The sequence below is a fragment of the Nerophis ophidion genome, linkage group LG03 (genome assembly GCF_033978795.1).
Source record: "Nerophis ophidion isolate RoL-2023_Sa linkage group LG03, RoL_Noph_v1.0, whole genome shotgun sequence".
Classification (NCBI taxonomy): Eukaryota; Metazoa; Chordata; class Actinopteri; order Syngnathiformes; family Syngnathidae; genus Nerophis; species Nerophis ophidion.
Window position 1 is genome coordinate 70,286,428 of NC_084613.1, and position 12,940 is coordinate 70,299,367.

General features: G+C 39.8%; 1 protein-coding gene across 2 annotated transcripts in view; it reads right to left on the bottom strand.

The window, feature by feature from the left end:
• Nucleotides 1–12,940, bottom strand: part of cnksr1 (connector enhancer of kinase suppressor of Ras 1) — an 80,574-nt gene that overhangs the window by 55,843 nt on the left and 11,791 nt on the right. For both annotated transcript variants that reach the window (XM_061895969.1, XM_061895968.1), the window contains one exon: nucleotides 2,510–2,712. In XM_061895969.1, the coding sequence (XP_061751953.1) occupies nucleotides 2,510–2,712 (203 nt within the window). The remainder of the gene's footprint in view (nucleotides 1–2,509; nucleotides 2,713–12,940) is intronic.

Consider the following 12,940-nt stretch of genomic DNA (forward strand, 5'->3'; position numbering starts at 1 on the left):
CTGATTTTTATTGTTTTTAACCATTTGAAATTGTGATAATGTTCCCCTTTAACCATAGGGTCATTGTTGCAATTAAAATCTTACTGACATTTTATTTAGTAAATATAGTTGTCATCATCAAATAGTTACAATATTTTTATTTTAGCACAGCAATTTTCATCAGTTTTTATGAGTCCACTATTTTGCAGTATATTTGATTACTACTTATTTTGTAATCAGCCTGATCCAAGCCTTGATAATAATCTTTATGTTTAACACATGCTTTCATACTGTATCATGTGACAAGGTTTATCCTGTTAAACTGCAAGTAGATTAGGTATAACTATTGAATACAATTAAAATCAAGAGTAAGATTAATAATTCAGAGTAAATATTTGAGTGGGCCCCGGGGCCCTTTGTAGTGCAAAAGTTGGGCCCCAAGGTCAAAAACGGTTAGGACCCCTGTTCTATTGTATGTGTTCTTCTTTATTTTGAAAGCAAGTCTTGCATAATCTTTTCCCTGAATGAAGTTTTAAATTAAACCATATGTATGTCTAATATTTGTTACAGCACAGTGTTTGTCCTATTTTTTACTAATAATGCTGACACACCAACAGAAGTTACATTATACTCTCTTTATACTCTTTACTGTTCTACTTGTTAATTTCATAATAACATCTGTTTCTTTTTTGCTGTAACAACACTTAAACTTTACTAAGCACAGATTTATTGGGGTTGTTTCAAGCTAGCTTAGCAGTTAGCTTATCTATTAGCATACCTGCTCTCGGTTTACTCTCGGTGTGTAACAAGTTAAGTTTCGTAATCTGTGATGATACATTTTAATGACACCGAGGATACGAAAATATGCAGTTCATTTGCCATAATGGAAGTTATTATTAACTTAGAGGAGCGGCTTCCCAGAGTGAACGGAGATACAAAATTAGCAATAAAACTAACAATAAATACAGTGTCAGCCAGATGGGGATCGGCGATTGGCATCGACATTGAAAGGCCTTAGTCGGCAATGGAGAGCAAGTACTTTATCATAATATTCAGCTGATACTGATCAGTGTCTGATTGAGTCCATAGTTGCTTATGTTCCAGTTGTCCATGGTGTGGAGAGTAAAACTGTTGATGTACTTTATTTTCAACTCCTGCCTCATCCATAACACAACACCACATTCGTAAGCCTTTAAACGTGAGCGATGTGCATCGACAACAGTGAGTAAAACTTGGCTACTTGCCTCACTCTATGGTAATGACACTGCTAATGTCTGCTCTATCTTCGCTGTAATGGTCAAGTTGACCAACATTTGACAAAACAACTTGTTAGACTTTAGAGGCCACATAAAACTTTTAGAAGTGGCATATACTGTATATACAAATCAAATAAACATTTCCACGTGCAAAACCACAATGTTAAATAAGACTAGGGATGTCCCGATCCAGGTTTTTGCACTTCCGATTTGATACCGATATTGTTTTTGCACTTCCGATCCGATACCGATACTGGCCGATCCGAGCATGTATTAAAGTTTAAAGTTATTTAGCCTACTTAGTTGTCAGATTCATGTTGAAAAGGGTTTAAGTACTCTTGATAACAACTAGCCAGCTGAATTAGGGGAGTTTGAATAATACACAATGGTTGGTATTCAAGGATAAACACAAAATAAAAAAAAATATACATGACAAACAGAAATGGCATCATTAAACAGTAAAAAAGTGAACAGTAAAAAGTGCAAATAATGCTGTAAACATTATTTAAAAAAAGCAAAACACTCAAACAACCTGAGTGGGAGAAAATGTCTATAACTCAACATCAATACTTGCTCTTGAACAAGTGTAAACTTAAAAAAATAAATAAATAAATAAACTATCTGCACACTCCTTTCAATTGTTTGCCCCAGTCAGGGGGGCAAACAATTGAAGTCCAAGCATAGTGGGGAGATTCTTTCTATCAAAGACGAGCACTTCAAGATGCTTAGGTGTCAGCCTGCTCCTGTGTTCATCAATGATGAGTGCTAAAAAGCCTCTCACTCTCAAGAGTCACTAAAATCTCTTACAACTTTACCACCACGCTTGACTTTATTATGGCATGTTTTGCACTCCACCTCTTCATCTTTTTCGTTTTGGAGGGTAAAATAATCCCACATAGCTGACATTTTTACCGTAACTTTTAATTCACACGGCCGTCTTAACGGTTAGAACACAGACCTGTGGATGTGTTGAAGTTGTGCTGGAAAATGCGGAACGGAGCGTAGGGAGCAGCGGAAGAGTGGAATGTATTTTTTTAAATCGGTGCGTTGGAAAACACGGACCGGATTTTTTTTTTAAAAACTGGATCTGGATCGGCATTTTCCCATGCCTTGCCGATACGCATTTTCTGGCAAATATCGGCGGCCGATCCGATCCAAATATCGGATCGGGACAACCCTAAATAAGACACGCTTACTATTTTAATAACAGGCTGCATAGAGTAAAAACAACCTTTGGACCAGAGTGTGGAACAGTTGGATAACATTTCACCGACCTGTTCAGTAAGCAGAAGAGTCCTTTGGCAGAAGAGATGAGGTCCGCCACAACTTGCAGAACTTTGGTGGGCAGCCTGGTGGTGCTCTGCCCGTCGTAGCTGTTGTGGCGCCAGCGGCCTTGGATGCCCATCTGGAGGGTGTGGGCAAAGGAGCGCAGCTTCTCCGTCAAACCTTTGAGGTTCTCACCGCCCATGCCGTACGTCTGGGGGTGACAATTTAGAGCACTGCGTTAGTCCCAGTTCTAATGAAATAGGTTATTAGAAGTTTACAAAAATGTCTAAAAAAATATAGTTGAATATGACTATTATTGGCCATGAAGCATTTGCAAAAAGTGAGTAAATAAACATGAACAAAATTTATTTTTTTGTGTCGCCTTTTTCCCAATGTCACAAACAGTGAGTGCTTTTAGTTGGGCGAGGGGTGCACAGCAGCACGCAGTGCCGGCTGAGAAGAGCAATATGATAGCAGAAAAATATTTTCACTAGATTTTTCTCTAGTTGCTTTTTGGAAAAGAGTATTGAGAAGGATGTGATTACTCGCTTAACAGAGCGAAAGAGTCGCCATCATTGAGCCCTCTTCTTTATTCTTCTTATTCTTTGGCAGACCAGGTGCATTACAACGCATTGTAATGTGTAGGTTAGGGAGGATTTGAGGCGACCCAAATGTATTAAAAAAATGGACGGAAAACACCGGTAATATGAAAAAAATGTAACATTGAGCGACAAAACGAAAACATTGAGCGACATATTTTAAATTAGTCCATCCATATCTCAGTGCACAAAGCATTACCTAAAATGATAAGACTGGACAATTATAGATTTTGCTTGGTTTGGAATGTTTGATTTTAAATCAATCACAGTAAATGAAAATTATACAGATCATCTTTCATCAAACTGTTGGCATTAGAAAAAAAAAATTTTAACATTTAATTTTTTAATCTGTCATAAAAGTGAAAGACAAAGATAACTACAGGTTATTGAAACAATAAAACACTTCTTATTTTGGAAGAATTGTCCCTGTAACTTTGGTAGGCTTTCTAATTCTGGTTACACTTTGGAGGCTTTCCTCAGCCCAAAAAAGCTACATATTGAAAGGATTATCAATTACTCTGGTACCTCAGAATACAAATTGTATCAAGTCTGTGACACAACCTCGAAAAAATATTATTTAACACAGCAAATGGTATATAAAATTAATCAAATCTATTTAATTAATCATTGCCGACAAAAACTTTAACATTTAACTTATTTTTTTTTAACTACAAAAAGATTAGTTTACTAAAGTAATTCAATTATAATGTACATAATTTACCTCGGGGAGTGGATTTACTGTATCTCCTTTGAGCTGCTTCTCTGTCAAACATATTAGGGGGACGGCGTGGCGAAGTTGGTAGAGTGGCTATGCCAGTAGTCTGAGGGTTACTGGTTCAATCCCCACCTTCTACCAATCCGAGTCACGTCCGTTCTGTCCTTGGGCAAGACACTTCACCATTGCCCCTGATGGGTCCTGGTGAGCGCTTTGCATGGCAGCTCCCGCCATCAGTGTGTGAATGTGTGTGTGAATGGGCGAATGTGGAAATACTGTCAAAGCGCTTCGGGCTCCTTAAAAAGGGGTAGAAAAGCGCTATACAAGTATAACCCATTTACCATTTATAAGCAGCTTCTCCATATTTTCATGGATACATGTCTGCTGTTTGGATACTATTTTACCATTCTTGACTGGTGTTAGACACATTCTGCTTCATTATGTAACAGACTCGCAGTGCTTACGCTGCTTTACTAAGTCTGCTATACGCGCAGTCATGTTTTTGATGATTCATCCATCCATTTCCTACCGCTTATTCTCTTTGGGGCTGCGGGGGGCGCTGGTGTTTATCTCAGCTATTTCCTTCTTTATTCCAATGAATATCATCCACTTTTTTTCAGCACTGTTGCAAAAATAAAGTTACGTCAATAAGCTATTGCTAGCAAATAAAACCGGATGTTTTGGTCTGATTTAAGCGTTCACTGTGACATTTGCCATGCCAGCTAGCGGTAGGGATGCTCATAAACCGAATTTTTGCTCCCAACAATTACTCGCACTTGTATCCAGTGGTACCATTGTACTATTATACAACAGATAATTAGGGTATCAGACATAATACATTAGAGGAAATGCAATACAATAGAGCAGCTCCTCTTAAATTCACATTGGATGTGAGCCTTTTACTTTAAGTGCAGGTTCCATTCTGGACACCCTCATCAGGGGTCAAGAGTTTTGTTCTAGTGAGGCTTTGTTGTTACATATCAACCAGCCGCACTAATCCACCATCAACGAGTGGCGATGAATTTTTCATGGCCTTCTCAACACGTTTGTACTCGATGATGTAACACCGCACTTGAAAGCGTTTTCCATGTGATGCTCGTTTTTTCATGAATGAAACCAGTGTGTTGGAGCATCACAAGCCACAACGCACTAAAAATGTAAATGTCTGCTACCGTATATAACCGTCTGACTCTTATGGAACGATTCCCATAAGGTTTATACAACAAATTGATAGGGAGAGATGCACTTTATTTTCATGGCGCGGTCACTTGCTGCAGTGAGTATTGCAGCTCCATCTGCACGCCCACAACAGGTTTAATCTGCTTGAGCCCCAGTGTGATGATCACAAGCAGGGCACCAGGTTTGCACGCTACTGTCTTGCTCAATTAGCTCTGTCCTAACAAACAAACTGCTACTTAAGTGTTATTAAACCATCTCACAAGTAGATAGGCTCAGGTAATTAAGACACTTGAGGATTAATGTAGTGCTTTTATGTTGACATACAGTACATACTGTAAATACACTATGGGCTTTAGCATTGGCACACCATAAAATGGACAGAAATAAGTCAGAGGTCACCAGGTTTAGGTGAGACTTCTCACAATTTTAGTTTTAGCTGATTTTATAGATGAAATTGAGGTCAGAAAATCGCATGTTCCCATAACTCCTTTCACAGCGTCTGTCAAAGCCAGCATTTTGCACCTTGTTCTGTATAAAGGGTACCAACATGGTCGGACCCGTAGATCTGGCAATTAAAATGTTACATTTTACTTTCTAGAAGTAAAGGCATGAGGCAACAAGTCGAGGCTCTCAAGTTGCGCCAATATCCTGCTACACTTGGTTCAGTATGAAATGCACAGGTATATAAATACCGGCTTCCATTAAATTTTGTGTGAAAGATGCTGTTTTTTTTTTTACAATTTTAAATTCAAATTTGCGGGGTTATATGTCCGGGCTCTTAAGTTACGCCAATATCCCGCTTTGCTTTAGTTTGTCTGAAAAGCTCTTCCAGTGTTAAAATTTCACAATTAACATAAAGATTTGCGTGGTTAGAGTTCCGGGCTCTAAAGTTTTTCCGTGTGTTGAATTTTACATTCTAAAATAAAATTTGTGAAGAAGCCTGTTGAGGCTCTCAGGTTTCGACAATATCCCACTTTGCTTTGTTCTGTATGAAAAGCATAACTGAATCAATACTAGCTCTGATGCAGCAATTGTGTAGGAATTATATGTGAAAAAGGCTGGTGTTTTTTCAAGTGTTAAATTTTACATTCTAGAAAAATATTTGTAAGGTTGAGGATCAGGGCTCTTAAGTTGTGCAAATATTTTGTTTTTTTCTGTATGAACGGCACAACTAAATAAATAGCAGCTCTGATGCAGACATTATGCAGGAATTCTGTGTGTAAGAGGTTATTATCGGTTTGAGTGTCAAATTTCACTTCCAAGAAGAGGATTTGTGAGATTGCAGGTCGGAGTTTTTAAATTGCACTAACATCCAGCTTTACTTGGTTCTGTATGAAACAGCGACTTGTCCAGGGTGTACCCCGCCTTCCGCCCGATTGTATCTGAGATAGGCGCCAGCGCCCCCCGCCACCCCAAAAGGGAATAAGCGGTAGAAAATGGATGGATGGATGTATGAAAATAACAAGTAAAAAAATATTTTGGAGGAATTCTGTGGGAAAGAGGCTATTATTTGCTTGAGTGTTAAATTTCACATTCTGACAAAGATTTGTGAGGTGGGAGGTTGGGGGTTTTAAGGTGTGCAAATATCCCGTTTTGCTTAGTTCTGTATGAAAAGCACAACTGAAGAATCAATACGGATTTGATGCAGCATTTTTTAAACAATTCTGTGTGAAAGAGGCTGGTGTTTTTTTCGAGACTTAAATTTCACATTCAAAAAGATTTCGGAGTTAATAGGTAGGGGCTCTCAGGATGAGCCATATACTCCATTTTGCTATGTTCTGTATAAATAGCACCAAATAATCAATACCAGCTCTAATGCAGCAGTTTTGCGGGAACACTTTTGAAACAAATTATTTTTTTGAATGGTAAATTTCTGCCTAAAAGACTTGTGAGGTTAGAGGTTGGGGTTCTTAAATTGCGCCAATATCATTATTTTATTGGTACTGTATGAAAAGAACAACTAAATCAATACCGACTTTAATGCTACAGTTTTGCGGGAATTTGAATGAAAGATGCTAATGTTTTTTCGAATGGTAAATTTATTCCTAAAATATTTTTGAGGTGACTTGTAGTTGGAGTTCTTGAGTTACACCAATATCCCGCTTTGCTTTAGTCTGTCTGTGGTAAATTTCAAATTCTTTAAGATGTATAAGGTAAAATGTCAGAACTATCAAGTTGTGCCAATATCCTGCTTCACTTGGTTCTGTTTGAAAAGTACAAGTATATGCAGTCGTGATCAAAAGTTTACATGGTGTTCCTGCGATTAAAGGCCTCACCTTTTCTCCTCCAAACATATTGCTGGGCATTGTGGCCAAACAGCTCAATTTTTGTTTCATCTGACCATAGAAATTTCCTCCAGAAGGTCTTATCTTTTTCCATGTGATGGCAGATGAAACAAAAATTGAGCTGTTTGGCCACAATACCCAGCAATGTGTTTGTAGGCGAAAAGGAGAGGCCTTTAATTCCAGGAACACCATTACTACAGTCAAGCTTGGTGGTGGTAGTATTATGCTCTGGGCCTGTTTTGCTGACAATGGAACTGATGCTTTACAGAGAGTAAATTAGACAACGAAAAAGGAGGATTATCTCCAAATTCTTCAGGACAACCTAAAATCATCAGCCCGTAGGTTGGGTCATGGGCGCAGTTGGGTGTTCCAACAGGACAATGACCCGAAACACTCGTCAAAAGTGGTAAAGGACTGGCTAAATCTGGCTAGAATTAAGGTTTTAGAATGGCCTTCTCAAAGTCCTGACTTAAACTAAGGACAATGTTGAAGAAAAAAGGCCATGTCAGAAAACCAAAAAAATTAGCTGAACTGCACCAATTTTGTCAAGAGGAGTGGTGAAAAATTCAACCAGAAGCTTGCCAAAAGCTTGTGGATGGCTCCCAAAAGCGCCCTTTTGCAGTGAAACTTGCCAAGGGACATGTAACCGAATATTAACATTGCTGTATGTCAGGGGCGTCGCCAGACATATTTCACTGGGGCACGTGCCCCACTGTTGATCTGCAGTGCCCCAGTAAAAATTTCACCAATAAAAAAAAACGCTTCAGAGTTTTAAGTCTACATAATATAGACAACAGCGCATATACTACTTAGTATGGTAATTGATTGCTACTGTATTCACTCCACGAAACAGTGAGCACATGGCTACTTAATATGGTAAGTTATTCACGTGTGGATGAGACTTCGGTTGAGAGAGAGAGAGAAAGAGAGAGGGGGGGGGGGGGATACGAATCACTGCGTGAGGTAGGTGACGTTAGCCAACAACAATTTGTTAATTACAATATTTTGATTTTGATTTGACTCAAACTGTAACTCCTAAATGGATTTAAGAAAGTTATTCGCCCGCAGCAGAGAAGAAGCGAGGAATGAGAGATGTAAGTGAAGTCCTAGCTAGCTAGGCAACATCATTGTCTTAAGTTGATGCTAAGTTAGCTAACCTTATTCCTTGTATCAAGACAAATATATTCATTTGCTGTACGAGCTGTCGGGGGAATTTCCAATGAACACGAAACATAATGCTGGTTATTGTCTGCTGGTTCTGCATCAATGATGATTTGGAGTAAGCATGTGTGAGTTGAGTGCTTCTCAAATGGTTTATCTTCAGGAAGAAAAACATTTTTCCATATCATCAAGTCGTGAGCCAATTTTTAAATCATTCAAGTTTATTTCACAGAAAAACAGCACAGTAGACTTGTCTTGTTAATCGGTGCAACTTTGACTAAAATAATCTTGTTTTGTCACCAGAAAAATGGCTACAGCTAAAGCATCTGGTTTTATTTCCAGAAAAAATAGTAACATTTTTGTATTTGTTTTCAGAAAGATGGCTGAAAATATCAGGTTTTGTTGCCCCATTTAGATTTTTTTTAAATATATTTCCATGTCTGTCCTGAGTCCTCCTCCAACTTGTTAGTCGGTTTTGTTGCCACAATTTTATTTTTTTCTCCCTAAACTTTTTTTTTTTCATGCACACATCTGACTGCGACTCACTGAAAATGACACACAATCCACTTTTATGTCACGACCCAGGAGTTGGGAACCACTGGTCAACTATATAACAGTTACTGTAATATTTCCATGTCTGTCCAGAGTGATTGACCACTTTGCAAAAACGAGACGTTACGGTTTACTTCTCAGAAAATGATTCCCTGAACAGACACACAACAGTTGTTCATTTATTCTAACAGTTCCAAGATGGCGGCGCCCGTACGGGCTGCAACATTGCGGAGCTCCTGCTAAAGATGGAACATTTGGCAGAAATACCGGACAATTCTACAAACTTTATGGCTGGCTCACATCGTGGTCACTCCGTGATCACGTACGACCGCCAGACACTTCTGGATGTGGACATATCGGGCCGTTTTGGACTGATAGACGCTTGCGTGCTAGACTTGCTAACTAGCATGGGAATACGTCGGCGGCTACATCCAGCGGCCTGTGAAGCAGGGGAGTCTAGTAGCAGCGGGGGCCGTCTACGGAGCAGACGCCAGCGGTGTGATCGGAAACGCGGATGTCGAGCGGGGCTAAAAACAAAGCAGAAGGCTAATCCCCACAGAACACCACTTCCCTCCATCCTGAAGACTGATTTAAATGAAAGATGAGAGACTACTGGTCTGGGTAAGGAGTCAGTTAAATTAGAACACGTTTTTTCTGCTTTGAGTGTTTCAGAGTTGGATATGTGTTTTACCGAGGTGGCTAACTATGATGCGTGCAGTTTATCAAAGCAACAAACAAACAATCGGAAAATCCCCGTTACTGAGGTGGCTAACTATGATGCGTGCAGTTTATCAAAGCAACAAACAAACAATCGGAAAATCCCCGTTACTGAGGTGGCTAACCATGATGCGTGCAGTTTATCAAAGCAACAATCAAACAATCGGAAAATTCCTGTCGTATCAATTCCTAGATATGGTCGTAACTATACTAAATGCACTGGCCATAATAAACACAACATTATTAATATTGCTACTACGGATAATTTGATCAAAAATTCCCTGAAACAGCCCACTGCCTATAATATAGGTTTTTTAAACATAAGATCATTGTCTCCCAAAACGTTATTAGTTAATGATATTATCAGAGACAACAATCTTAACGTCATCGGTCTCAGCGAAACCTGGCTTAAACCAAACGACTTTTTTGCGCTAAATGAGGCATGTCCTCCTAACTTTACACATGCGCATATTGCCCGTCCGCTTAAAAGGGGTGGGGGGGTCGCACTAATATACAACGAAAACTTTAACCTTAGTCCTAACATAAATAATAAATATAAATCGTTTGAGGTGCTTACTATGAGGTCTGTCACACCGCTGCCTCTACACCTGGCTGTTATCTACCGCCCCCCAGGGCCCTATTCGGACTTTATCAATGAATTCTCAGAGTTCGTTGCTGATCTAGTGACACACGCCGATAATATAATCATAATGGGGGACTTTAATATCCATATGAATACCCCATCGGACCCACCGTGCGTAGCGCTCCAGACTGTAATTGATAGCTGTGGTCTCACACAAATAATAAATTAACCCACGCATCGCAACGGTAATACGATAGACCTAGTGCTTGTCAGGGGTATCACCGTTTCCAAAGTTACGATACTCCCGTATACTAAAGTATTGTCCGATCATTACCTTATAAAATTCGAGGTTCAGACGCATGTTCGTCAAACTAATAATAATAATAACTGCTATAGCAGCCGTAACATTAATACAGCCACAACGACAACTCTTGCTGACCTACTGCCCTCGGTAATGGCACCATTCCCAAAGTATGTGGGCTCCATTGATAACCTCACTAACAACCCTGCGCGAAACCATTGATAACATAGCACCGCTAAAGTTAAAAAAGGCTCCAAAAAAGCGCACCCCGTGGTTTACAGAAGAAACTAGAGCTCAGAAATTATTATGTAGAAAGCTGGAACGCAAATGGCGCACGACTAAACTTGAGGTGCACCATCAAGCATGGAGTGATGGTTTAATAACTTATAAACGCATGCTTACCTTAGCTAAAGCTAAATATTACTCAAATCTCATCCACCGTAATAAAAACGATCCTAAATTTTTGTTTAGTACGGTAGCATCGCTAACCCAACAAGGGACCCCTTCCAGTAGCTCAACCCACTCAGCTGATGACTTTATGCAATTCTTTAGTAAGAAAATTGAAGTCATTAGAAAGGAGATTAAAGACAATGCGTCCCAGCTACAACGGGGTTCTATTAACACTGATACGATGGTATATACGGCGGATACTGCCCTCCAAAATAGTTTCTCTCGTTTTGAGGAAATAACATTAGAGGAATTGTTACAACGTGTAAATGGAATAAAACAGACAACATGTTTACTTGACCCTCTTCCTGGGAAACTGATCAAGGAGCTCTTTGTATTATTAGGTCCATCAGTGCTAAATATTATAAACTTATCACTCTCCTCGGGCACTGTTCCCCTAGCATTCAAAAAAGCGGTTATTCATCCTCTTCTTAAAAGACCTAACCTCGATCCTGACCTCATGGTAAACTACCGACCGGTGTCTCACCTTCCCTTTATTTCAAAAATCCTTGAAAAAATTGTTGCGGAGCAGTTAAATGAACACTTAGCGTCTAACAATCTATGTGAAACCTTTCAATCCGGTTTCAGGGCAAATCACTCCACGGAGACAGCCCTCGCAAAAATGATTAATGATCTATTGCTAACGATGGATTCTGATGCGTCATCTATGTTGCTGCTCCTCGATCTTAGCGCTGCTTTCGATACCGTCGATCATAATATTTTATTAGAACGTATCAAAACACGAATTGGTATGTCAGACTTAGCCCTGTCTTGGTTTAACTCTTATCTTACTGATAGGATGCAGTGCATCTCCCATAACAATGTGACCTCGGACTTTGTCAAGGTAACGTGTGGAGTTCCCCAGGGTTCGGTCCTTGGCCCTGCACTCTTCAGCATCTACATGCTGCCGCTAGGTGACATCATACGCAAATACGGTATTAGCTTTCACTGTTATGCTGATGACACCCAACTCTACATGCCCCTAAAGCTGACCAACACGCCGGATTGTAGTCAGCTGGAGGCGTGTCTTAATGAAATTAAACAATGGATGTCCGCTAACTTTTTGCAACTCAACGCCAAAAAAACGGAAATGCTGATTATCGGTCCTGCTAGACACCGAACTCTATTTAATAATACAACTCTAACATTTGACAACCAAACAATTAAACAAGGCGACACGGTAAAGAATCTGGGTATTATCTTCGACCCAACTCTCTCCTTTGAGGCACACATTAAAAGCGTTACTAAAACGGCCTTCTTTCATCTCCGTAATATCGCTAAAATTCGCTCCATTCTGTCCACTAAAGACGCTGAGATCATTATCCATGCGTTTGTTACGTCTCGCCTCGACTACTGTAACGTATTATTTTCGGGTCTCCCCATGTCTAGCATTAAAAGATTACAGTTGGTACAAAATGCGGCTGCTAGACTTTTGACAAGAACAAGAAAGTTTGATCACATTACGCCTGTACTGGCTCACCTGCACTGGCTTCCTGTGCACTTAAGATGTGACTTTAAGGTTTTACTACTTACGTATAAAATACTACACGGTCTAGCTCCATCCTATCTTGCCGATTGTATTGCACCATATGTCCCGGCAAGAAATCTGCGTTCAAAGGACTCCGGCTTGTTAGTGATTCCCAAAGCCCAAAAAAAGTCTGTGGGCTATAGAGTGTTTTCCGTTCGGGCTCCAGTACTCTGGAATGCCCTCCCGGTAACAGTTCGAGATGCCACCTCAGTAGAAGCATTTAAGTCTCACCTTAAAACTCATTTGTATACTCTAGCCTTTAAATAGACTCCCTTTTTAGACCAGTTGATCTGCCGTTTCTTTTCTTTTTCTTCTATGTCCCACTCTCCCTTGTGGAGGGGGTCCGGTCCGATCCGGTGGCCATGTACTGCT